General features: G+C 43.2%; 1 protein-coding gene across 3 annotated transcripts in view; it reads right to left on the bottom strand.

Moving 5' to 3' along the window:
- Positions 1–26,061, bottom strand: part of Pitpna (phosphatidylinositol transfer protein alpha) — a 49,086-nt gene that overhangs the window by 7,056 nt on the left and 15,969 nt on the right. For all 3 annotated transcript variants that reach the window (XM_048365649.1, XM_048365650.1, XM_048365652.1), the window contains 7 exons: positions 22,170–22,261; positions 13,671–13,678; positions 12,662–12,736; positions 9,553–9,636; positions 4,456–4,533; positions 4,191–4,301; positions 3,311–3,433 (listed from right to left, as the gene is read on the bottom strand). In XM_048365649.1, the coding sequence (XP_048221606.1) occupies positions 3,311–3,433; positions 4,191–4,301; positions 4,456–4,533; positions 9,553–9,636; positions 12,662–12,736; positions 13,671–13,678; positions 22,170–22,261 (571 nt within the window). The remainder of the gene's footprint in view (positions 1–3,310; positions 3,434–4,190; positions 4,302–4,455; positions 4,534–9,552; positions 9,637–12,661; positions 12,737–13,670; positions 13,679–22,169; positions 22,262–26,061) is intronic.

Genomic DNA, 26,061 nt, shown 5'->3' with positions numbered 1-26,061 from the left:
ACCTCATAAGCCTCAGATATTGAATTAAATAACTATAAATAAAACTTAGATTAAAAATAAATATGTAAGGGGCTGGGGATATGGCCTAGTGGCAAGAGTGCTTGCCTCGTATACATGAGGCCCTGGGTTCAATTCCCCAGCACCACATATACAGAAAACGTCCAGAAGTGGCGCTGTGGCTCAAGTGGCAGAGTGCTAGCCTTGAGCACAAAGAAGCCAGGGAGTGCGCCCTGAGTCCAAGCCCCAGGACTGGCCAAAAACAAACAAACAAACAAAAATAAATAAATAAATATGTAACCTTAAAAATATATGTATATATACTTTTTTTTTCTTTCTTTTTTTTTTTTTTTTTTTGCCAGTCCTGGGGCTTGGACTCAGGGCCTGATCACTGTCCCTGGCTTCTTTTTGCTCAAAGCTAGCACTCTAGCACTTGGGCCACAGTGCCACTTCTGGCTTTTTCTATATATGTGGTGCTGAGGAATCAAACCCAGGGCTTCATGCATGCTAGGCAAGCACTCTACCACTAGGCCATATATATTCCCAGCCCTATATATATATTTTTGTATGTGTGGTTCTGGGGACTGAACACTGTGCTTGCTAGGAAAGTACCCTAACATCATGCTGTATCTTAAGTCCAAAATATATAAATGTATTGTATGTATGTATGTGTGGGGACTGGGCTTTGAACTCAAGGCCTCATGTTTGGCTTTTTCCACTGAAGACTCTTATGCCTGGGGTGGTTTTGAACTACAGTCCTCAGATCTCAGCCTCCTGAGTTTCCAGAATTACAGGCATGAACCACCGGGACCTGACTACTATGAGTTAGTTAAAATTCTAATCCCAAAAGGCTCCTGCATTGGCAGTTGTCCTGAAGGATAGTAGTTATATAGCTTTTGGCACAAACCTCCATGGAATGTAAAAACATTAAAAATAAAAAACAAAACAGGGCTGGGGATATGGCCTAGTGGCAAGAGCGCTTGCCTCGTATACTTGAAACCCTGGGTTCGATTCCCCAGCACCACATATACAGAAAATGGCCAGAAGTGGCGCTGTGACTAAAGTGGCAGAGTGCTAGCCTTGAGCAAAAAGAAGCCAGGGACAGTGCTCAGGCCCTGAGTCCAAGCCCCAGGACTGGCCAAAAAAAAAAAGAATTTGAGCAATTGCCTTGTATACATGAAGCCCTGGGTTCAATTCCTCAGCACCACATATATAGAAAAAAACCCGGAAGTGGCTCTGTGGCTCAAGTGGCAGAGTGCTAGCCTTGAGCAAAAAGAAGCCAGGGACAGTGCTCAGGCCCTGAGTTCAAGCCCCAGGACTGGCAAAAAAACAAAACAAACCACCAAATTAATGAAATGAAAATTTCAAAAGAAAATTTGAGCATTGCTTTTTGTGGAGATCCATACTAATAGCTCCAAGAATTTGAACTCTACCTGCACAGTGTAAGGAAGACAGCAAATACAGTGTACTTTATGCTGGCTTTTGTCAGGCAGTGGCTGAAACTCCTCACCAAACCCCAATAGAAGCCTTTATATTACTCTATTTGGTAACTTTATTTTGTAAGGGTTAGAGTGACCAAAGATTCAAGCTCTCATACAGACAGAACCATCCGAATCCTGAACATGCAAGCATACAACTTCCTGAGGATGCTTAGCAAAAGAATCAGGGACGGTGTCCAAAATCCTGCCACTTCACTGCCAAATGTAGTTGAATGCAAAACCAAAATATCCGCCCTCGGCAGGAACTAACTCAGCATACCACTTACCAGTGAGTCAGCCCAGGAAGAGAGTCATCCTGGATGGCAAAGAGAGTTCCCTATGGGGCTCCAGAGGAAAGAGGCTTCTGGGCCCAGGTTCCACCCTAGACCAGTACTGTGAAGCACAGAGCTATGTGTCACATGGGCACCGGTGGCACCCATGTTTGGCCCTCACCTGAGGCCCTGAAGGAGAGTTGGATGAGGCTATTACAAAACAAGACCTTTGCTGGACACTCAGGACCCAAGCCAACCTCCACTTGGAACAAAGAAAGAGAAACAGATGGTGGATCTTAAGACACAGAACGTCCTGCCTTATTTTTAGCACAAGAAGGTAAGAGGGTCCCAAATGGAGAGAGGAATAAGGAAAGTGGTTTAAGAGCAAAGACCTTGACCAGACAATGCTACAATGCTGGGACCTGGCACTGAGTTCTCAGCCACTTATTCCTTAGCTAAGAAGCCTCCTCACAGATGCTGTGATGACTAAAAGCTAGTAGAATGAGGGTGAACAAGAGCAGTCATGGTATTCAGTATACACTATGTGGCAAATGAACTATGCAACTTGTTTGCAGGGACAGGAGGAAGAAACTGGGGAAAACTGAAGGAAGGGGTGACATTATCCAAAAAGAGAAATGTACTCACCACCTGACTTATGAAATGTTAATCCCTCTGTACAACACCTTAATTATAAAAATAAATATATATTTTTTGCCAGTCCTGGGAGCTTGAACTCAGAGCCTAGGCACTGTCCCTGAGCTTCTTTGTGCTTAAGGCTAGCGCTCTACCACTTGACCCACTTGAGTAGTTTATTGGAGAGAAGATTCTCATTGACTTTCCTGTCCAGGCTGGTTCCGAACTGAGATCCTCAAATCTCAGCATCCTGGGTAGCTAGGGTTATGGTGCCTGGCTTTTTTTTTTTTTAATGGCCCTAGAATGATGCCTTGGTGACAGGGAGTGCATGATGGTTATCCACTAACCATCTCCTCTGAGTGGACCTCTGGGAGAAGCCTTCCTTAAATGAGCAGGAATACTGGGTCTCCGGGCTCCAATGGAGCACACTGCCCTCCTTCTGGGATCCATGCCAGGAAACAAAAACAAAAAACCCAAAAGCTCTAAACTCTAAAAATAGCTAAAAATCATATAGAGTGCATTAGCTTCTGCATATGCTATGGCTATCCTCTGTGGGTAATGTTCATGGTATCTGGATCAGTGCAGCCTGCCTCCTCCCAGGGTCACCTCCAACTCCACAGCCCAGCACCATCTCCCACCTGGCTCTGCAGAATCACTGCAGTAGCTGAATTACTCACTTGGCATGCAGCACAAACTACCATATTTGTCCCTGTGGATATGACGAGACCTCAGTTAAACTGCAAATTGAAGAGCACAGACTGTTCTCTTCCTTATATTACCCATACAGCTTGGTACTTTACCCACAGTACAACCTGACGTGTTCCTAGAACTCCAGGTGATGTCCTCAGTGTTGTGTCCTAACACAAGTCTCCTTAATATGAGTATATATATGTAACCCAGAGTCACAGAGTACCCTGGGATCCTACTCACCTCATCCAGCTGCCTCTTCGTCTCTTCTTCCATCCTTCGAATGTCATCCATCGTCAGGTCAACCCACTTATCAAGCCAACAGAACAGCTGCCTGTGAAAGTTTGTAAACAGACGTTTCTCTTGCTATAAAAAGAAGGGAACCAAGTTAGAACACAGAAAGTAAAGGCCATCACTACAGCCCTGACCTCATGATCTCTGCTAATACCTACACCACTGGAGAAGTAGAAGGGAGTGATGTCTGGCTGGCTTATCAGGATCAGCCACAGGTCTGTGACCTCTGCCTTCACATGTTTTTGATTAGGAGAAAGCCCCCAAGAAAGGACAGGGCCTTATTTCACATCTAGGCCCATTGCCCATTATATTACCAAGACAAGCAGCTTATGAGGCTCTAGCCAAGCCAAGGCCTCAAAACAACTGCCAGATTTTTCTCGTCTCTGATGCTTTATACCAACTTGTAACTGGCTAGCTGCTATGAAATGTTTGCCCAATATAATCTTAACACATCAGAGAATTTAAAGGCTATAAAACTTAAGATATGCCTAGCTGAATAATACAGGACATTGGAGATTTGGGTTCACAGTGCCTCCTGCCTTTTGGCTTCAAGAAAAAAAAAAGAAACTTAAGTTTTATTTGTAATTCAATCACAGAAAGTGTCTCCAGTTTCTTTTGCCTGGGTTTCCTTTTCAGTCACATGTGATACTCCTGGATGGACAGCCGAAAACTATAAAACAGTTACATGCAAGGGAAAATGGGAGTCTGGAAAGCCAACTGTGAGATATTCTTATGCTAGCAACACTAGGTCATGTCACATGGTTGTATGATCTCTTGTTCACCCAAACACCCACCACCCTTACCCTACCCTGAAGAAAGGCTCATTTACCTTATGTATAAAGTTTTCCACTTTGTTCTGCAGGCCCCACCACTTGAACTTGACAGTAACCAGTTTGTATGCGCACATATATGGGCAGTCTTTCTGATTTACAAGTTCTTGCTGCATTGGAAACATACCCAGAGGCAGGTTGGTAACTAAGAGGAAAGAACTCAGTTTGTTCCTTAGCCTAGCCCCAGCCATTCCTTCCTTCTCCTGAGGGAGAGGCCCACCCACACGGTGCCCGACCCCCTGGTGGTAAGTGTGTGAACTGCACCTTCCAATTTGGGCCCAAAGGTCCTCGCCCTGTTTTCATAGATTTAAATTTTGCTGGGTCTTCTTCTGCCTTATAATCCTGAGAGTTTGGGGATGGGGGTTAGAGGAGAAGAGGACAAAGGAGAGGAAGAGGACAAAGGAGAGAGAACAGATTTTCGTTAGAGTACACTTCATACCATTTCTTGATGCTGCTGGTATAAATATGGGCAAATATTATAAACAAAATAAAGAACTATTCATATTTGCCTCAAGGAAGAGTTCTATGTGACTTTCTCTGCCAGGGTTTGGTTTTAGTTTTACAAGTGTGACAGTGTCACCATACCATCTGAGCAAGCATGTGCTTCCAATGTTTTTAAGACAGAGATTGTTAATCTGTATGAGAAATTGTCAGGGAAGACTTTTTTAAAATGTAGATTTCTGGGCCACTCTACTTAAAACCCAGAAGAAAGCACAAAACCTGTAAAACTAATAATATCTGCAGGTGAGGGCTGCATGTTTTTTCTTCTTCTTTTTTTAATTTGCAGGTGATTCTAAAATATAGCCAGGGCTTATAACAAGTAGTTGTTATTCCTGAAATCTAATAGAATCTCCCATTGGCCTGTTTTAATAAAATAATTGTTGAAAATGTTCAGTGTGTAGAATTTATCCTTTTGTGAACTATAAATCAGTTTTGCTTACTAGTTTATTTATTATTTTGGTCAATCCTGGGGCTTAATCTCAGGGCCTAGGCACTATCCCTGAGCTTATTTTGCTCAAGGCTAGCACTTTACCACTTGAGCCACAGCACTACTTCTGGCTTTTTCTGTTTATGTGGTACTGAGGAATTGAACCCAGGGCTTCATGCATGCTTGGCAAGCACTCTACCACTAAGCCACATTACTAGCCCCTAGTTTATTTTTTTTAATTTAAATTAATTTTAACTAGAACATAAAAACAAACTATTCATATTTATGGATAAATAATTTTATATATTTATATAGTGTAATGTTTAAATCAGATTAAACATATCTATCTCTTCAAATATCTGTCATTTCTTTTTTATTTTTTGAGTAGCTCTAGGATTTGAACTCAGGGCTTCACTCTGGCTGGGTTTTCTTTTTTTTTTTTTTTTTTTGGCCAGTCCTGGGCCTTGGACTCAGGGCCTGAGCACTGTCCCTGGCTTCTTCCCGCTCAAGGCTAGCACTCCGCCACTTGAGCCACAGCGCCGCTTCTGGCCGTTTTCTGTATATGTGGTGCTGGGGAATCGAACCTAGGGCCTCGTGTATCCGAGGCAGGCACTCTTGCCACTAGGCTATATCCCCAGCCCATGGCTGGGTTTTCTTGCTGGGATGATTTCTCTACCACTTGAGCCACACCTCCAGCTCCAAACATATGCCATTCAAACATCTTTCTCCTAGCCTTTTGAAATATATAGTACATTATCATACTCTAAAGCCACTCTACTGTGCAACAGCAAGCTACAACTTCTTTGACAGTCCGGGGCTTGGACTCAGCCTGAGCACTGTCCCTGGCTTCTTTTTGCTCAAGGCTAACTCTACCACTTGAGCCAGAATGCCACTTCCAGCTTTTTCTGTGGTGCTGAGGAATCGAACCCAGGGCTTCGTGCATGCTAGGCAAGCATTCTACCGCTAAGCCACATTCCCACATTCCCAGCCGAGCTACAACTTCTTATTCCTATCTAACTACACCTTCCTTAGTATCTACTGATCAACTCTCTATCCCTCAACTTTACTAACTAAAAATGTAATCAGAGCCTGGTGCTGGTAGCTCAAACCTGTAATCCTAGCTACTCAGAAAGCTGAGATCTGAGGATCAAGGTGTGAAGCCAGCCTGGACAGGAAAGACTATGAGACTCTCATCTCCAATTAATTATCAAAAATGCCTGAAGTAGAATCCTGACTCAAGTGGGAGAGTGCTAGCCTTGAGCAAAAAAAAAAAAAAAAAAAAGCCTTGAGTTCAAGCCTTAGGACTGATGTGTGTGCACACACATAAAATATAATAAACTCTGTGTTGATTCACCACAAAAGCTCAATTTTTAGCTGTTCTACATAAACTAATATAGGTTCCTAATAACATCTATTAAAGAAAAAAATTGAAAAATAATAAATCACACACAAAATACTTTCTAATTTTAAAATAATATATGTGTACTTAAAAAAAAAATCTTCCCCATCTGGGCACCAGTGGCTCATGCCTTTAATCCTAGCTACTCAGGAGCCTGAGATCCAGAGGACTAAGGTTCAAAGCCAGTTCAAGCAGTAAGGTCTCCAAGAAGGAGACTCCATCTCCAGAGTAACCAGGCAAATATAAACCAATACTAAAAAATCAGTAGGTTCTCTATACCCTAACAATGAATGGGTGAGAAAGTAATCAGCAAAACAATTCTATTCATAATAACCTCTAAAACAATAAAATACTTTGGCATTAACCAAGAAACTGAAAAAGACCTCTACAAGGAGACCTATAAACCTTGAAGAAAGAAACTCAAGACAGATTGGCAGAATATTGTGAAAACAGCCATACTTCCAAAAGCAACCTATAGATTCAATGCAGTAACCATCAAAGTTCCAATGAAAAAGAAATCAATTTTATAAAAACCCTCATAAATGCTGGGTGCTGGTAGCTCACATCTCTAATCCTAGGTATTCAGAAGGCTGAAATCCAAGGATCGTAGTTTGAAGCCAACCAAGGCAGGAATGTCTGTAAGACATGGAGGTGTGACAGAGCTCAAGTGGCAGAATGCTATCTTTGAACAAAAGCTCAGGAATTCAGGCCCTCAGTCCAAGCCCCAGGACTGGCAAAAAAAAAAAAAAAAAAAAGAAAAGAAAAATTCATAAGAAAGCATAAGACTTCAAGTAACAAAAGCAATTGTTAGTCAAAAGAACCACTCTGGAGGGATCATGATACTAGACTTCAAAATATACTACAGATCCATAGTAATAAAAACAGCATAGTACTGGCATAAAAGCAGACCTGAAGACCAGTGGAACAGTATAGAAGGCTATATAGGGACTGGGGATATGGCCTAGTGGCAAGAATGCTTGCCTCCTATACATGAAGCCCTGGGTTCAATTCCCCAGCACCACATATATAGAAAACGTCCAGAAGTGGCGCTGTGGCTCAAGTGGCAGAGTGCTAGCTAGCCTTGAGCAAAAAGAAGCCAAGGACAGTGCTCAGGCCCTGAGTCCAAGGCCCAGGACTGGCCAAAAAAAAAAAAAAAGAAGGGGGCTGGGGATATGGCCTAGTGGCAAGAGTGCTTGCCTCGTATACATGAGGCCCTGGGTTCGATTCCCCAGCACCACATATACAGAAAATGGCCAGAAGTGGCACTGTGGCTCAAGTGGCAGAGTGCTAGCCTTGAGCAAGAAGAAGCTAGGGACAGTGCTCAGGCCCTGTCCACGCCCCAGGACTGGCCAAAAAAAAAAAAAAATTAAAAAAAAAAAAAGAAGGCTATGTAATAAAAACTGCACCTGCCAGGCTCCAAGTAGCTCATGTCTATAATCCTGGCTACTTAGATGGCTGAGATCCAGAGTTTGAAGCCAGCCCAAGCAGAAAAGGCTGAGAAACTCTACTTCCAGTTAACCAGTGAAATGCCAGACTCAAAGTGTGGCTCAAGTGGTATTATGCCAGTTGAGTGAAAAAGCTGAGCAAGAGAGCTTGAGGTCTTTAAGTTCAAGCCCTAGCACCAGCACATGTGTGCATGCACATCCACTAATGGAAAAAAAATTACACAGCTATAGCCACCTAATTTTTGACAAAAAAGCTAAAAACACACACTGGAGAAAGGACTCCCTCCTTAAACAAATGTGGCTGAGAAAACTATTTATCCAGGCTGGGATAAATAGCCCCAGGGCTGGCCAAAAAACAAAACAAAACAAAACAAAAAACTATCCACTTTCAGGAGACTGAAACTGGATGCCAACCTTTACCCTGTGCAGAAATCAACTCCAAATGGATCAAAGAAAGACCTGAAACTTTCAATCTATTATGAAAACAAAGAAACCCCTGGAAGTTACAGTCACAGGTATATTTTTTCTGAATAGAACTCCAGATGTTCAGAAAACAGGAGCTGGTCTAATAGGGAGGGTGACTGAGGTGAACATGGTGGAAGCAGATAGTCTCCATGTATGAAAATGGAACAATGACAGATGAGACAGGTGAGATGGCTTAGAACACTTGTACACATGTATAGAAAAGACACAATGAAATCTCCACTCTTGTATTACTAATACATACTAAAATAAAAAAACAAAGAAAAGTAACCGGCAAAAAGCCAGGTGGGAGGTGTGGCTTAAATTGCAAACAAGACAACCCTCCAGGAAAAAAATAAAAGGGAAAAGAATCTTCCCCAACACTGCTTCCCTCCAATCATACAAGCAAGGATGGCTAAAAACTCAAAGAACCTGGGAATGTGGTTTAGTGGTAGAATGCTTGCCTAGCATGCATTGAGCCCTGGGTTTGATTCCTCAGTACCACATAAACAGAAAAAGCCGGAAGTGGTGCTGTGGTTCAAGTGGTAGAGTGCGAGCCTTGACCAAAAGAAGCTCAGGTGGGGCTTGGGATATGGCCTAGTGGCAAGAGTGCATGCCTCGCATACATGAAGCCCTGGGTTCGATTCCCCAGCACCACGTATACAGAACATGGCCAGAAGTGGCGCTGTGGCTCAAGTGGCAGAGTTCTAGCTTTGAGCAAAAAGAAGCCAGGGACAGTGCTCAAGCCCTGAGTCCAAGCCCCAGGACTGGCAAAAAAAAAAAAGTTCAAGACCCAGGACTAGCAAAACAAACAAAAACCCTCAAAGAACTTTACTTTCTGCTAGCATTGTTTGAGAAATTATGTAGGTATATCAACTTAGAAATAATTCATCAAGCTGGCTGGGAATGTGGCTTATCGGTAGAGTGTTTGCCTAGCATGCACGAAGCCCTGGGTGTGATTCTTCAGCACCACATATATAGAAAAGCCAGAAGTGGTGCTGTGGCTCAAGTGGCAGAGTGCTAGCCTTAAGCAAAAAGAAGCCAGGAACAGTGCTCAGGCCCTAAGTTCAATCCCCAGGACTGGCAAAAAAAAAAGGTTCTCTTTTCATCCCACATTTAGTTCCTACCTTGCTAAGTACTTGGCTTCGATCTGCAATGTCTATGTATATGGCTTCCACATGTTTCCATGCCTCAGGCTCCAGTTTATGCACCTGTAGGAAGAAGGGAGACCACTTATACATAGGCAGGTTTTGTAAGCTCTCAGCCCCTTCCCATAACCATAGATGTGATATTCCCATTAGCAAAGAATTATAGAGATAGTGCTATAGCTCAGTAGTAGAGCTCTTTCCTAGCATGCACAAGGCTTAAGTTTGGATTTGATCCTCACCACCACACATAACAACCAACCACCACTGCAAACAAGAAAAAAGGAAAAACCTGACACTTGTTTTTCCCCTGATACTGAATCTTGAACTCAGGGCCTTAAGCTTGTTCTGCTTGCCTTGCTTGGCTAGTGCTCTACCACTTGAGTCATGCCTCCAGCCCTCCTGAAAGTTTTTTCCACCTGTCCTCCTGCAGTAGGTTATAGTAACAATGCAGGCATGTTAAAAATACTACCTTGAAGCTGAATATGCAAGGTATATATGAAAAATCAATTTCAGATTTATACTTGGGTCCCTTCCTTATCTTACCATTGGCATATATTCATTTTTAAACATCCCAAAATCTGAAATCTGAAACATATCAAGTCCCAAGAATTTAGAATAAGGAGAGATCATCCATACAAAATTACCTAAAAGAATGGAAGATAGCAGGCTGGGAATGTGGCTTAGCGGTAGAATGCTTGCCTTGCATGTTTGAAGCCCTGGGTTCGATTCCTCAGCTCCACATAAACAGAAAAAGCTGGAAGTGGGACTATGGCTCAAGAGGTAGAGTGCTAGCTTTGAGCAAAAAGAAGCCAGGGACAGTGCTCAGGTCCTGAGTCCAAGCCCCAGGACTGGCAAAAAAAAGAATGGAAGACTATATTTTAAGTAGGCATAAACTTGAGAAAGAAAACTCTGATTTTTCAGGCTCAGTTCTAACCTGCAGGTCAACACACCTCATGATTCTCTAGAGCACCTACTGTTTCCACTGGGTCCCTTAAAGAAAGACCTACTGGACATGATGCTTATTTGATCAGGATGCACTTGTACATAATATAAAGTTTTGAGGGCTGGGGATATAGCCTAGTGGCAAGAGTGCCTGCCTCATATACACGAGGCCCTAGGTTCGATTCCCCAGCACCACATATACAGAAAACGGCCAGAAGCGGCGCTGTGACTCAAGTGGCAGAGTGCTAGCCTTGAGCGGGAAGAAGCCAGGGACAGTTCTCAGGCCCTGAGTCCAAGGCCCAGGACTGGCCAAAAAAAAAAAAAAAAAAAAAAGTTTTGACATCAATTCAATATATACAAAAGGGTCCAACAAAGAGGAACTCTCCCTCCTGCTTGTCCTTAGCCTCACTGTGGTATACAGACACTGTAACTAGTCTACCTACACACAAACATTCATGTGCATAGATTTGCCTTTTAATATAAACAGCAGCACATCTACATACTGGTTTGTACCTTTTTTACTGGGCAATGTTTTATAAGCACTGTTTCCAAACAAGTCTTTTTGTTGTTGTTAGTTGTGGAGCTTGAACTCAGGGCCTAGGCGATGTTCCTAAACTTTTGTGCTCAAAGATAGAGCTCTATCACTGAGCCACAGCTCCACTTCTTGTTTTTAGGTGGTTAGTTGGAGATAAAAGTCTCATGGTCTTTCCTGCCCTTGCCAGCTTCGATCCTCAGATCTCAGGCTCTTGTGTAGTTGGATTATAGGTGTGAGCTACAAAAGCCCAGCTCACCTGGCTCCTTTTAATGAAACTGCTGCTATACAATTATTTGGCCACATAATTATTTAATGATGTCTACTCATAAGCTCTTAAGTTGTTCTTAATCTTTGGCAATGCAAAGAATGCTGAATTCATTGTCCAGTATATGTTAATTCACATATGTGGGAAAACAATTTAATAAATCTTTAGCTATGGAGCTGCTGAGGTCAAGGATAAGTGAACTTTAAATCTGGGGAATTACTGCAATTTTTTTATATTTTAAAAATACTGCTTCTTCAATCTGGGTGCTGGTGGATCATGTCTGTAATCCTAGCTACTCAAGAGCCTGAGACCTGAAGCTTGAGGTTTACAGTCAGTCTGGGCAGGAAACTCTGTGAAACTCTAGGGTTTTTTTTTGTTTGTTTGTTTTTTGCCAGTCCTTGGAGCTTGGACTTAGGGCCTGAGCACTGTCCCTGGCTTCTTTTTGGTCAAGGTTAGCACTCTGCCACTTTAAGCCGCAGCGCCACTTCTGGCTTTTTCTATATATGTGGTGCTGAGGAATCAAACCCAGGGCTTCATGTATGTAAGGCAAGGACTCTACCACTAGGCCATATTCCCAGCCCCCTCTATGAGACTCTAAGCTGGAAGTGGTGCTGTGGCTCAAGTGGTAGAGTGTTTGCCTTGAGCAAAAGAAGCTTAGGGACAGCACCCAGGCCCAGAGATCAAGCCCCAGGACCAGCAAAACAAAACCCCAAAAACTACTACCTCTTCAAAGGAAGGGACAACACTGTCCAAAAGAGAAATGTAAACATTACTTGAGTTGTAAAATAGTAACCCTCTGTACAATACTAAATAATAATACAATTATATTTTTTAAAATGCTGCTTCTTGGTGGGCACTGATGACTGATGGTTATAGTCTTAGAGACTCAGAAGGAAAAAAGTTTGAAATTAGCAGGGGCAGATAAATCTGAGAGACTATTATCTCCAAATAAATAGCAAAGAGCTGGAATTGGAGGCATGGCTCAAGTGGTAGAGTGCCAGCTGTGAGTAGAAAAAGCTAAGTGAGAGCATGAGGTCCTGAATTCAAGCCCCAAAGTGGTACCCAAAAGCAAAAACAACAAAACCCTGCTTCTCTGTGCCAAGAATTGCCTTTTAAACCAATATTATCACCACAGGGAATGCCCAGTTAGGAATCTTGGCAATCATATTTTACAATTAGAGACAGGGCAATCTCATCTGAGCAGGATAGGAGGCCATTGCTTTCCTGCCCAGGCAAAGGAGGACCACAGAGAGGGCCCTTCAACAGGAATGGAGAAGCTACAGGACAGATCTTCACATCATGCCCTGGTACCAGGAACTCTTGGGCTCTTGGAAAGTACTACTTACATTCTCTTGGGTGCCAAGATCTGGTTTGTGCCATGTTTCAATTTTAATCAGAAAGTCTTCTTTCATGTACTCATTCTGAAATAAAAAATAACTTACAGTCACCAGGCTCACAGCTAAAGAGTAACTATCTCCATTACTGGGATCATGAGTACTGGGGAGACTCCAGCTCCAGCCTGACAATAACAGTTAACTTGACTGGGAGACCACAGTACTTTAAGTACACATTAGCCCAATGGAATCAACCAGCTTGTGAGGTCTATATAGTCACTCTCATTTTACAGATGAAGCAAGTGAAATTCAAAAGGTTAGGTGACTTGTCCAAGGCCACAGAAATCAACACAAAGCTAGGCCAGAAAATAGGTCTGTATAACTTTAGAATGCATGTATTTAACCAGTCTTCCATACTGCTTTATTCATGTTACTAATGGTTAATCCATAATGTATACAGAGCAGAGAAAGATGTTCTCTCATCTAGCCTTTTGCTAAGGCAACCCTTCATGCTAATTATTGTCTTAGAGCTCTTTATAATTGGAACAACTGTAAGAAGGAAAAAATGTCCCAAACACTGGAGCTACTCAAAGGAGGAATTCAACCCATTATCCCCTTAGCAGGAATTAGTTTCCCAGAAAGGGCAAGGCATTTGGGTGAGTATGCTGAAGGGTGGCATGGAAGGGCAATGACAAAGGGGACAGTCATGGAAAAGATATCTTGTTGACTTCACAGTTTTGCCAAGGGTCAGTGTTCATAGGGGCCAAAAGGTTGCTGAACCATCAGGTTGCTGAACTGAAACTTCTCATCCACCCTGAATAGTCATGACCTGAGGTGGGCAGCAAAGGGCCTCTCGGTTCATTCTGTACTCTAATACTTCATAAAGGCACAGCCAACTAGCAAGCTCCTCATTAGGACTGAAAATCCTAAGCCTCAATGACTCCACATGTTGCCCAGGGAAAGCAGAGAATATCCAAGACCTCTAATCATCTGCAACTTCAAACCCCCTGAAAATACTTACTGTAATAACTGCTCCAAGGCAAGGACATGAAAAGAAGAGAGAAAAGGGTTAATGAGGACAAATAAATACCTGTTTCCCATCCCCTGGGACCATGCATAGTGAAGTATTCTCTACTTCCCATAGCTTATTCCATTGTCACCTCTAGGCCCCAGAGAATTAAGAGTGCTTCTGTGCGCCCACTCACCTCAAGTTTTACTCATGAAAGTCCTGAAATATCAAATCTGGACTTAAAGTATGGGCTTCTTGAGACTCGTTGATCACAGGCTCCATGGCCTATCACTTTGTGGTTGGAGCATCGCCTGCATCCCACCTCCACTTCTACCTCGAGGAACACCGAGCAGGGCACTCTGAGCCAGGCACTCTATATGCTGGTGGCATCCTTCCTCTCACTGTAACCAAATCTCTCTGCACTCCTGCTCATTGTAATGGGATCCCTCGGAAAGCACAGTTCAATTATTTATCAGAGAAAATGACTGAAGCTCTCATGTCACTGGGGACAGACTAGCTCCCTCCTGGCAATGCCTAGTTCATTTTGTATCCTCTAAATTTGGGAGCTATTGTTTCTGATGGACAGCACTCTCCTGGGTTTGGAGTTCATGGAGCCAACAAACTCCATCACTGAAAATGTGAAATTAAGGCAACCTCTGGAACTGAAATGAGGAAAAGTTGAGATACAGGGAGGGGCAAACGACTTTACAGAAAAAAGACTTGTCATTGGGCACCAATGGCTCATGCCTGTAATCCTGGCTACTCAGGATCACAGTTTGAAGCCAGCCCAGGCAGAAATGTGCTTGGGACTCTTATCTCCAGTTAATCACAGAAAAAGCCGGAAGTGATGCTGTGGCTCAAGTGGTAGAGCGCTATCCTTGAGCACAAAGAGGCTCAGGGACAGTGCCCAGGCCCCTGAGTTCAAGTGCTAGGACCAGAAAAAAAAAAAAAAAAAAAAAGAGAGAGAGAGAAAGAAAAAGAGGAACGACTTGTCAATGAGTCCCCCAAACTCATGAGAGACACTGGAAGGAAACACTAATACCAGATTACGATTTTAACTAAAGGACTATAACTGAAACAACTGCCCAATTAGCAGTTTTAGAAAATCCTTTTACAGAAAAAAGAAATGATGGGTGCCATATGTATCCCAGGGAAGGCCAATTTGCAGAAGTTCTATTTCCCTGTTGTGGGAACATACCTCCACCCCTAAGTGGAAATGGCAACGTCATGCCTAGTTTGATGACAATAAGCAATAAACTTCCCCAATTAAATACAGTATATAGTATTCTTTTTATTTTTTGGTCCTGAGGCTTGAACTCAGGGCCTGGGCTCCATCCCTGAGCCTTTTTGTGCTCAAGGCTAGTTGCTCTACCATTTGAGCCACAGCACCACTTTCTTTTCTATGTTTGTGGTACTGAGGAATCAAACCCAGGACTTCATGAATGCTAGGCAAGCACTCTACCACTAATCCACATTCCTAACCCTAAACACATTATTCTGAATCCACTATGTCTAAGAATTCCTCTTCTAGTCTATCTAGCCTCTACAGAAACGGAATGTGCTAATCAAGAGACACAGAACCTGATCAACTTAGCCAAGTGGACATTTTTCACTACCTGTGGGTAGTTCTAATTGCTATTTGGTTTCCCATATAGAATTCACAAGGAAAGAATGCTCTGATCAATGAGCAGGGATATCTGATTTCATTTATAATTCTGTATTTCAACAAACTCAGAGATTTGTGGGTTTTATATATTAGTGGTTGTAAGACACAGAAGCAAATTTACTCAATTCTGATAAGTTGGCTTTCTTTTTTTTAATTTATTAATTAAAATTTTTTGACAAGGTGTTGTGCAACAGGGGTACAGTTACATAATAGGGCAGTGTGTACATTTCTTGTGATATCTTACACGCTGTTTTTCTTTCCCTTCCCTAGATCAGGTAGACATATATACATTACACAGTGTACCAAAAACATATACAGTAGCCACATGGCCTACGCCAAAGAAAATTCATCTAGGACTTTAAATGTAATGTCAACAATAGAGTTTGCTTATCCTTGTCTTATATGAACATACATACATAGGTTTTGAGCTATTGTGATCCACTGAGAGGTCTATTTTTGACCTTTATATGTTGAGTAGTTGTTTGGTTTTAGTTGCATAATGTACGGTCGCTGACCCAAACCTGTGGGAAATACCATTTGACAAGAAGTTTTTGGTTTTGCAGACCTGGTCTCTACTGTCTCCCCCTCCCCCCACCTTAACAGTCATATATCAGGGAGATCATGCCCCTTTGTTTTCTGTGTTCTAGGCTTGTCTTGCTCAACATTATTTGTTCAAGTTCTGACCATTTCCCTGCGAATACCAATATTTCACCATTTCTATTTCCACTGTGTATAGGTACCAAATTTTTTGGATCCATTCATCTGTGGAGCGGCATCTGGGTTGTTTCCATATTTTGGCTATTGTGAATTGTGCAGCGATAAACATGGAAGTGCAGATGTCTTTTTGATATTTTGGGACCTGTTGTTCAGGATAGATGCCTAGGAGTGGTATGGCTGGGTCATAGGGTAGGTCTATGTTGAGCTTTTTGAGGAACCTCCATACTGTTCTCCAAAGTGGTTGTACTAATTTGCACTCCCACCAACAATGGAGAAGGGTTCCTCTTTCCCTGCACCCCCTCCAGCATTTGTTGTTGCCTGAGTTCAGAGTATAGGCCATTCTAACTGGAGTGAGGTGGTATCTCAGGGTTGTTTTTATTTGCATTTCCTTTACTGCCAGGGATGTTGAACATTTCCTCATATGTTTCTTTGCCATTTTTATCTGAAGATACGAACTTCCCTGGATTTTAATGTTAACTTGAGTGATCAAATAACTTCCCCTTCCCCTTCTCATAGCCCTCTTCCCCTTCAAATATCTCTACATTTACAACATTCCAACTGCAACCCTGAGTATATGAGATATAGAAATTCCCAGGCCAGCATGCATCTTGAGATCCTGACCTCGGGTGCAGTCCTGGTGCATCAGTACTTTCTCGCTCAATAAAATTCTCTCTCTCTCTTTTTTTTTTTTTGGCCAATCCTGGGCTTGGACTCAGGGCCTGAGCACTGTCCCTGGCTTCTTTGTGCTCAAGGCTAGCACTCTGCCACTTGAGCCACAACGCCACTTCTGGCCATTTTCTATATATGTGGTGCTGGGGAATTGAACCCAGGGCTTCATGTATGGGAGGCAAGCACTCTTGCCACTAGGCCATATTCCCAGCCCCTAAAATTCTCTTTTTCACCACCTCCAAAAAAAAAAAAAAAAAAGAAATTCCCAGGCCAGGTGCCAGTGGCTCACACCTATAATTCTAGCTTCTCAGGAGGCTGACATCTAAGAATGTGGTTCAAAGCCAGCCCAGGCAGAAAAGTCCTTGAGATTCTTATCTCTAGTTACCCAGCAAAAAGCCAGAAGTGGAGCTCAAGTGATAGAGCACTAGCCTTCAGTGAAAAAGCTAATGGACAGTTCCCAGGCCCTGAGTTCAAGACCCAGTACAAACTAACTAAATAAATAAATATTAAAAAATAGGATTCCCAAGTAAGTTAAAAATGTGTTTCAATAGCAGGACTAAGTGAATTTGAATCCAGCCAAGGTTCAAGATTAGAGAGACAAAAAAAGAAACAGAGGCTAGGAATATGGCCTAGTGATAAAGTGCTCGCCTCATATACATGAAGCCGTGGGTTCGATTCCTTAGCACCACATATACAGAAAAAAAAGCCAGAAGTGGCGCTGTGGCTCAAGTGGTACAGTGCTTGCCTTGAGGAAAAATGAAGCCAGGGACAGTGCTCAGGTCCTGAGTTCAAGCCTCAGGATTGGCAAAAAAAAAAAGCGAAGAAAGAAAGAAAAAGAAACAGAGTTGGGTGCCAGTGGCTCACACCTGTAATCCTAGCTAAACAGGAGGCTGAGATCTGAGGATCAAGGTTCGAAGCCAGCCTGGGCAGGAAAGTACAGGAGACTCATTTCCAATTAATCACAGAAAAAGCCAGATGTGGTGCTGTGGCTCAAGTGGTAGAACACTAGCCTTGACCAAAAAGGGAGCCTAGAGACAGTGCCCAAGCCCAAAGTTCAAATCCCAGTACAGGCACAAACATGAAACTTTCCTCACGTTCTAACTCATCAGCTGCAGGGAAAGAGAGGAAAATAAATAGAACAGAAATTGCTGGAAATGAATAGGGTTTCCCAATCTGTTCTCATTCCTCTCAAAATAAGATTAGAACCATCCAAAAGGCACTTTACACATCTTACCTCCAATTTGATCTACTTAGGCCAAGCTAAGACATTGATATTAATGATCTCTCTTCCAGCCACTCCCAGAGGGAACTGGAAAGTAGCATTCCTTGCCTGTTTCTGTCTCTTATTTTAAAAGAGCAGGTGTCCAGCTGAACAGGTCTAGGATTTAACTCTTCACTGAAGAAAGTAGCCTTTCTCCCATCTTACTACTATCTCTCCTTTACCTGGAGAATTTAGAAATTCTATTGGTCTTGTGTCAAGCATCAACATGCAAACTAACATTTGCTGTGGAGAAAAATGCCATGCCAGCTGTAATACATTCTTCCTAAGTAGCATCTCTTGGGTGGCATGAGCTGTGCACCCAGAAACTACCTCGGGCCTGGAGAAGTTCATGTTATCTGTTTTCCTCCTCCCTGCCAACCTGGCTAGGGTTCTTCGAACACATGTTCATTGCAATGCTTGAAGATACCAAGAAAATTCACCTTTGGCGCTAGACCAGACACACCCTGCTGCACTGCTCCTATGTGTTTGTATACTGTTATCTAGGCTAGCCTGGAACTTTCTATGTTGCCCAAGCTGTCCTTGAACTCAAGGTCCTCCTGCCTCAGCCTCCTGACTGCTGGGATTAGCACAAGCCCTTTAAAGAACATGCCTCAATTCCAAGAACTGAATAGCTTCCACTGCCATGCTTAGAAAGTAGTGAGGTTTGTGATTTCAGTTTCAGCAATAAAACGTTAAGTGCTCCATGTACCAGGTCCCACCCATGCCTGTGCATCTCCTGATGCAAGGTCTTTGAACTTGTAGCATGAGGACAGCTGGAGGGAGCAATGACTTTATTCATTGCCAAAGTCCACAGGGTAAGGGTCACCTGGGTTCCACACATAAGGATATATCCTTATTAGATACAACCCAGGAAGTACCAGGTTCGAAAATGAAGCAGGTAAGCAGAGGCTAGCACAGGAACCCCTGAGCCAGACTGTGCCAACAAATGAAGGTTGATGGGAGGAAAGATCACCCACCTCAGAAAACTCTTGAACTTCCCTGGCATATAAGTCAGTGTTTGCTTGTGCTCAAGAGGTCCTAGATGTCCCTGGAGACTTCAGATCTTGCAATGCTGAGTGAACTACTCAAAAGGAATGCCATACTATCTGTACTAGAACAGAAAGTTTGGTGTAGTGTCAAACCTTCCCTTCCCTTCTTTTTCTTTCTTCCTCCTTCCCTTTCTCTTTTCCTTTCTAGAAATTCCACACAGGAGAATAGCCAAGATTAAGAAGATAATTCAGCCTCCACCCTCAACTATAGATCATGCTGGTTCAGCATAAGGTATGGATACAGAGCCTGCAACAATGACAACCACCCCATGCTCCACTGGAGACTCTGCCGTTGGCTCAATTTTTTATTTTATTTTATTTTATTTTATTTTTTGCCAGTCCTGGCCCTTGAAACTCAGGGCCTGAGCACTGTCTCTGGCTTCTTTTTTGCTCAAGGCTAGCACTCTGCCACTTGAGCCACAGCGCCACTTCTGGCCATTTTCTAAATATGTGGTGCTGAGGAATCAAACCCAGGGCTTCATGTATAGGAGGCAAGCACTCTTGCCACTAGGCCATATTCTCAGCCCCAGTTCTAATTTTTTTTCCCCTTTAAAAACCTGGCTTATTTCAACTTTTCCCCAACAGTATCAGTGACCCTTACTAACTGACCTTGGTGTCCAGGCCCTTTCCTATGACTGTCAAGTTCCAGGGCCTCAAGTACTTTTTTTTTTTTTTTTTTAATGCTAGAATTGGGGCTTGAACTCAGAGCCTCATGCTGTCATTCAGCTGCACTTGGCGATTTGAGCCATGAATACGGATCTGGCTTTAAGTTGTTTAGTTACAGATAAGAGTTTCATGGACTTATCTGTCCAGGCAACTTCCAACTGTGTTCCTCAGATCCCAGCCACCTGAGAAGCTAGGATTATAGGTGTGACCCAACAACACCTGGTCCAAATCTCATTTCTTTTTCCTTTTATTTTGGTTAGTACTAGGGTTTGAAGTCAGGATCTAATGCTTGCTAGCAGGGACTCCATCCCTTGAAGCATGTCCCAGGGCCCCCCCCCTTTTTTTTTGCTAGTCCTGGGGCTTGAACTCAGGGCCTGGGCACGGACCTTGAGTTTCTTCTGCTCAAGGCTAGCACTCTACTACTTGAGTCACAGTGCCACTTCTGGCTTTTTCTGTGTATGTGGTACTGAGGAATCAAACCCAGGGCTTCATGCATGCTAGGCAAGCACTCTACCACTAAGCCACCCAGCCTCCCAGGCTCTTTTTTATTTCAGTTATTTTTCGGGTAGGTTATTTTTCGGCTCTTTGCCGGGGACTAGCCTCAGGCCATAATCCTACCTACAGCCTCCAGAGTAGCTGGTATTATAGCAGCTGGGATTACAGGCATGAGCCAAAACTGGCTTGTCTGTTTAGATAAGGTCTCACTAACTTTTTGCCAGGTTGGCCTCAAACTGCCATCCTCTGATCTCTGTCTCTTAAGTAGCTAGGATAACAGGCATATGTCATCATGGCTGGCCCAAATATTTTTGATATACAGTTCATAGATTCCACACATATAGAACCCACGGGAACTGTTGACCAACTAACTATACATTCACATGATAGAATACTATAAAGCCATTATAAACCTAAAAAATGATAGACTATATAGTGACATACAAAATATTCTTAGTTAAGAAAAATGAACAATAAAGAAATTAGCAATCATATGATCTAAAATCTGTCCAGAAAATGTACCTAAAGATTTTACATATACATACATCACTAAAAAAAACAAACAAGTGGAAGCTGGGCAACAGTAGCTCATGCCTTATAATCCTAGCTACTCATGAGGCTGAGATCTGAGATTATAGTTCAACATCAGCCAGGCAGAAAAGTCCATGAGACTCTCATCTCCAACTACTCAGAAAAGGCTGGAAGTGGTGCTGTGGCTCAAGTGGTAGAGCACTAGCCTTGAGCAAAAGAAGCTGAGGGATAGTGCCCAAGCCCCATAACTAGCAAAACAAAATAAAACAAAAAAGAATAGAGACAAATACTGGTGGCTCATGCTTGTATTCTTAGCTATTCAGGAAGTCTGAGATCTGAGGATTCTGGTTCAAAGCCAGCATGGGGAAAAAAGCTCATGAGACTCTTTATCTCCAATTAACTACAAAAAAAGTCAGAAGTGGAGCTGTGGCTCAAGTGGTAGAACACTAGCCTTATACAAAAAAGCTCAGGGACAATGCCCAGGCCCTAAATTTAATCCTCAGGATACACACACACACACACACACACACACACACACACACACATACACACACTCATACTCACAAATGAGTGGAACACTGTGGCTCAGAAGGTAGAATGCAAATATTGAGTGAAAAAGCGAGGACAGTGGGGCTGGGAATGTGGCTTAATGGTAAAGTGCTCGCCTAGCATGCATGAAGCCCTATGTTGGATTCCTCAGCACACTACATAAATGGAAAAAGCCAGAAGTGGTGCTGTGACTCAAGTGGTAGAGTGCTAGCCTTGAGCAGAAAGAAGCCAGAGACAGTGGTCAGGCCCTGAGTTCGAGCTCTAGGACTGGCAAAAACTACAACGGTGCCTAAGCCCCCCCAAAGACTATAAAGAATATACTAAAATATTAATAGTGACTATCCAGAGATAAATCATGCGTGATCTTTTTGTTTTTATTTATTTTTCAAAATACATGAACAGAACATTACTTTTATAATTGATAAAAACAAAATATACAAAAACAATGAAAATTACTATACTCTCCCCAAACCAGAGGGGTTGGTTCTGAACTGTCTCAGGCTGTGACTACTTGGTGGTACTCACCTTTTTTTTTGGCTAGTCCTAGGGCTTGAACTTGGCCTGAGTGATGTCCCTGAGCTTCTTTTTGATCAAGGCTACCACTCTACCACTTGAGCCACAGTGCCATTTCTGGCTTTTTCTGAGTAATTTATTGGAGATAAGAGTCTCACAGACTTTCCTGCCTGAGCTGGCTTCAAACCATGATCCTCAGATCTCAGTCTCCTGAGTAGCTAATATTATAAGTGTGAGCCACCAGCACCCAGCTGTCCTCCCTTATTGATGGCCCATGTCATCCCTTTACTGGTTTAATCTGGAAAGTGATGGTGGGACACAAAGCCCTCATGCACCCCCTCCCTGGTCCACTGGACACCTGTGTCTATCCAGCTCTTAGCTGAGTCTGTGCTCACCAGTTCTGCAGTAAGGGTAGGCATTCCATGCTTTCTCGTGTATATTCAGGGCTCCCTCTGGGGCCAGCATGCGAACAAAAGCAGGTACTTTGCTGTAGGGAAGAAATGGAAAGAAAGAAAAGAAAGAACAGGCTTTTAATATCATCTTCTTCAGGTCACACCTCCAGCTTCTTCTATGGGAAATGACAGACAAATTTCCATGAAGTAAGTAGGTTACTCTGTGAGAAGCCACCTGCCAGGACCTGACACCTCAAGTTGATTGAGGCATCCCAACCTTGCCCCACAACCCAACCAGGTCCAGGACAGTCTATGAGACTTTCCCTGACCATTAATTCTCATTACACAGCTTTCCAAGCTCACTGGCTCACAGAGCATTGTACTACCTAGAGCAAGAAAAGGAAAGGAGATGCCTTGAGTGTGTACTTCAAGGGGTGAATTGCACTTGTCAGTCTAGGTTTACTGGCCTGGGTGACCAGCTGATGAACTTACAATACAGGATCCAACATGACCCACTCTAATTTCCTAAGTTTTATTTATTTTTATTTATTTTTGCCAGTCCTGGGCCTTGGACTCAGGGCCTGAGAACTGTCCCTGGCTTCCTTTTGCTCAAGGCTAGCACTCTGCCACTTGAGCTACACCACCACTTCTGGCTGTTTTCTATATATGTGGTGCTGGGTGCTGGGTGCAGGGCTTCATGTATATGAGGCAAGCTCTCTTGCCACTAGACCATATTCCCAGCCCCTAATTTCCTAAGTTTTAAAAGGACAAAAGAATTTAGGGCTCTCTGTCTCCTAAAACAAACACCTCCTTTCTATTTTGAAACAGTCTTACTATGTAGCCCACACTGGCCCTTAACTTACAATCTTCCTGCCTCAGCCTCCCAAGTGCTGGGATTACAGGTGTTCACTCCTGCAATTTGTTGATATTTTCTTCTATTCCTTTCTCATTTGTGTGTATGTGGGTGTGCATGTGCATATGCACCAATGTTATTGCTTGAACTCAAGGCCTTACACTCACTTGGCTCTTTTGCTCACAGATGGTGCTCTACTATGTAAGCCACATCTCTAATCAGGCTTTTTGCTGGTTAACTAAAAATGGAGTCTTGGGGAATTTTTTTGCTTGAACTGGCTATAAACTTCTATGATCTAGTCTCCTGAGTAACTAGGATTACAGTGTGAGCCACTGGTACCTGACTTTTTCCTCAGTTTTTAACTTTCATCTTCATAGTCTTAGCAGGATCTAGCAACCCTCCTAAGCTTTAGTGCCTCAGGCCTAAGAGCAAGCTAGCCCCAGCAGAGAGCTAACTCAGTTTAGAGCAAGCCTTTCCTGTACTGCAATACTCAGTCAGAGATACTTCTATTTCCAGATACAGAGAAAAAAACAAACATTCTCTCACAGTAAACACAGGGATAGGGATAGGATGGGGAGAGACACAGAGTGCTGTGTGAACATGGCAAAGAGGCACCTCAGGAGAGCTTGGATGACATGAGCACAAGTAGCTGGGATAAGGACTAAGCAGACAAAAGGATAGGAGTGAGGCAGGAAAATCTGTGAGGAAGAGAGAGTGGTTGGTGCAAGGTATGAGGTGGTGTAATGCAAGAGAACAGATCTTGTAGATTATGTCAGACACTGTGGACTTCATCTTGAGGGCAAAGGGAAGCCATCTACCACTTTCAAGCTGGGAGCAACATATCTTTCAGATAGGATGTGCAGGGGCTGGGGATATGGCCTAGTGGCAAGAGTGCTTGCCTCTTATACCTGAAGCCCTGGGTTCGATTCCCCAGCACCACATATATAGAAAATGGCCAGAAGTGGCGCTGTGGCTCAAGTGGCAGAGTGCTAGCTTTGAGCAAGAAGAAGCCAAGGACAGTGCTCAGGCCCTGAGTCCAAGCCCAGGACTGGCCAAAAAAAAAACAAAAAAACAAAAAACAAAAAACAAAAAACAGATAGGATGTGCAGCTATATGGAGGCTAGAAGGTAGGAAGACCAGTTGGGAGCAATACCACTTGCTATCGGAATCCAGGCCAGGGATAATGGAAAGAAATAGATATATTAGAGATGCTAAGGAGATGAAGTCAATAGGCTTTGATTTGCTAGGAAGGCGTCTGTCCTGAGAGCAGGTATTGACAGCAGTCACTGCTGGCTTTTGATACTGCTATTGCTATTTAGGTGCTTCATAGTCAGTCACTTGTGGTGAAACAACTGAGTCCTGAGGAACCAACTGGCTCCTTCTGCCTAAAATATCATTTCAAAGTCCTCTTTAAAATGAGGCTGGGAATATGGCCTACTGGTAGAGTGCTTGCCTTGTCTACATGAAGCCCTGGGTTCAATTCCTCAGCACCACATAAACAGAAAAAGCCAGAAGTGGTGCTGTGGTTCAAGTGGTAGAGTGCTAGCCTTGAGCAAAAAGAAGCCAGGGACAGTGCTCAGGCCCTGAGTCCAAGCCCCAGGACTGGCAAAAAAAAAAAAGTACTAATATGTTTGCTTATGTAAGACTGGCCTGTAACTTGCTGTTGTAATTTCCTTGTCTGATTTTGATACCTAGCTTATAGAATACCTTGGAGAAACATACCAATAAGACCTGTAGATGGGCTGGGGATATGGCCTAGTGGCAAGAGTGCTTGCCTTGTATACCTGAGTCCCTGGGTTCGATTCCCCAGCACCACATATACAGAAAACGGCCAGAAGTGGCGCTGTGGCTCAAGTGGCAGAGTGCTAGCCTTGAGCAAGAAGAAGCCAGGCCAAGGCCCTGGACTGGCCAAAAAAAAATAAGACCTGTAGCATACTTTGCATATGACTATGTATAAAATTACAATGATGTGTTCATTATGATTCCAATAAAACTTGCTTGAGGAAAAAAAAGTACCATTAGTGGGGGGAAAGTGAAGGAAGGGGTGACATTGTGCAAAATAGAAATGTACATATTACCTGAATTGTGAAATGGTAACCCCTCTGTACAATACCTTAATAATAACAAAATTATATTTTATACACACACACGCGCACACATGCGCCAGAGGCCAGTGGATCAAACCTGTAATACTAGCCACTCGAAGGCTGAGCTTGGAGGATCACAGTTCAAAGCCAGCCCATGCAGGAAAGTCCATGAGATTCATCTCCAATTAAGCACCAAAAAAACCCCAGAAGTGTAGCTATAGCTCAAGTGGTAGAGTGGTAGCCTTGAAAAATACATCTCAAGGACAGTGCCCAGACCTGAATTCAAACTCTAGGATTGGCGCACACACACACACACACACACACACACACAAAAGCCAGAAGTAGAACTGTGGTAGAACGCTAGTCTTGCGCAAAAAAGCTCTGGGGATAGTACCCAGGCCCTGAGTTCAAGCCTCATACAAGGCACAAAAATAAATAAGTAACCAAGGCAGTATCTTGAGAACCTAAAACTCTTCTCTCTCCCCACCCCCCCGCTCCGAGTCTAATATTAACAGTTAATTGCTCACAAATGACTAAACAGAAGAACAGTGGTAGCAATGGGGGAGGAGAGGAGACATTGAGGACAGAGTGTGGCCAACAATGACATTTTCTTACTTTATGGAGTTGCTCTCTTCCTGCTCCAATCCTGCAATATCTTGGAGCTATGGGTTTGTACTTTTTTTTTTTTTTGTCAGTCATGGGCCTTGAACTCAGGGCCTGGGTACTATCCTGAGCTTTTTTCAGCTCAAGGCTAGTGCTCTATTACTTTGAGCCACAGTGCCACTTCTGGTTTTCCAGTGGTTAATTAGAGATAAGAGTCTCACAGACTTCCTGCCCTGGCTTGGCTTTGAACTGCAATCCTCAGATCTCAGCCTCCTGAGTAGCTAGGATTACAGGTGTGAGCTACTGGCACCTGGCTGATTTGCACTTTTCTATCACCAGAGTGGCAAATGAC

Source organism: Perognathus longimembris, chromosome 17, assembly GCF_023159225.1.
Source record: "Perognathus longimembris pacificus isolate PPM17 chromosome 17, ASM2315922v1, whole genome shotgun sequence".
Taxonomy (NCBI): Eukaryota; Metazoa; Chordata; class Mammalia; order Rodentia; family Heteromyidae; genus Perognathus; species Perognathus longimembris.
This window is presented reverse-complemented; position numbering and strand designations above follow the sequence as displayed.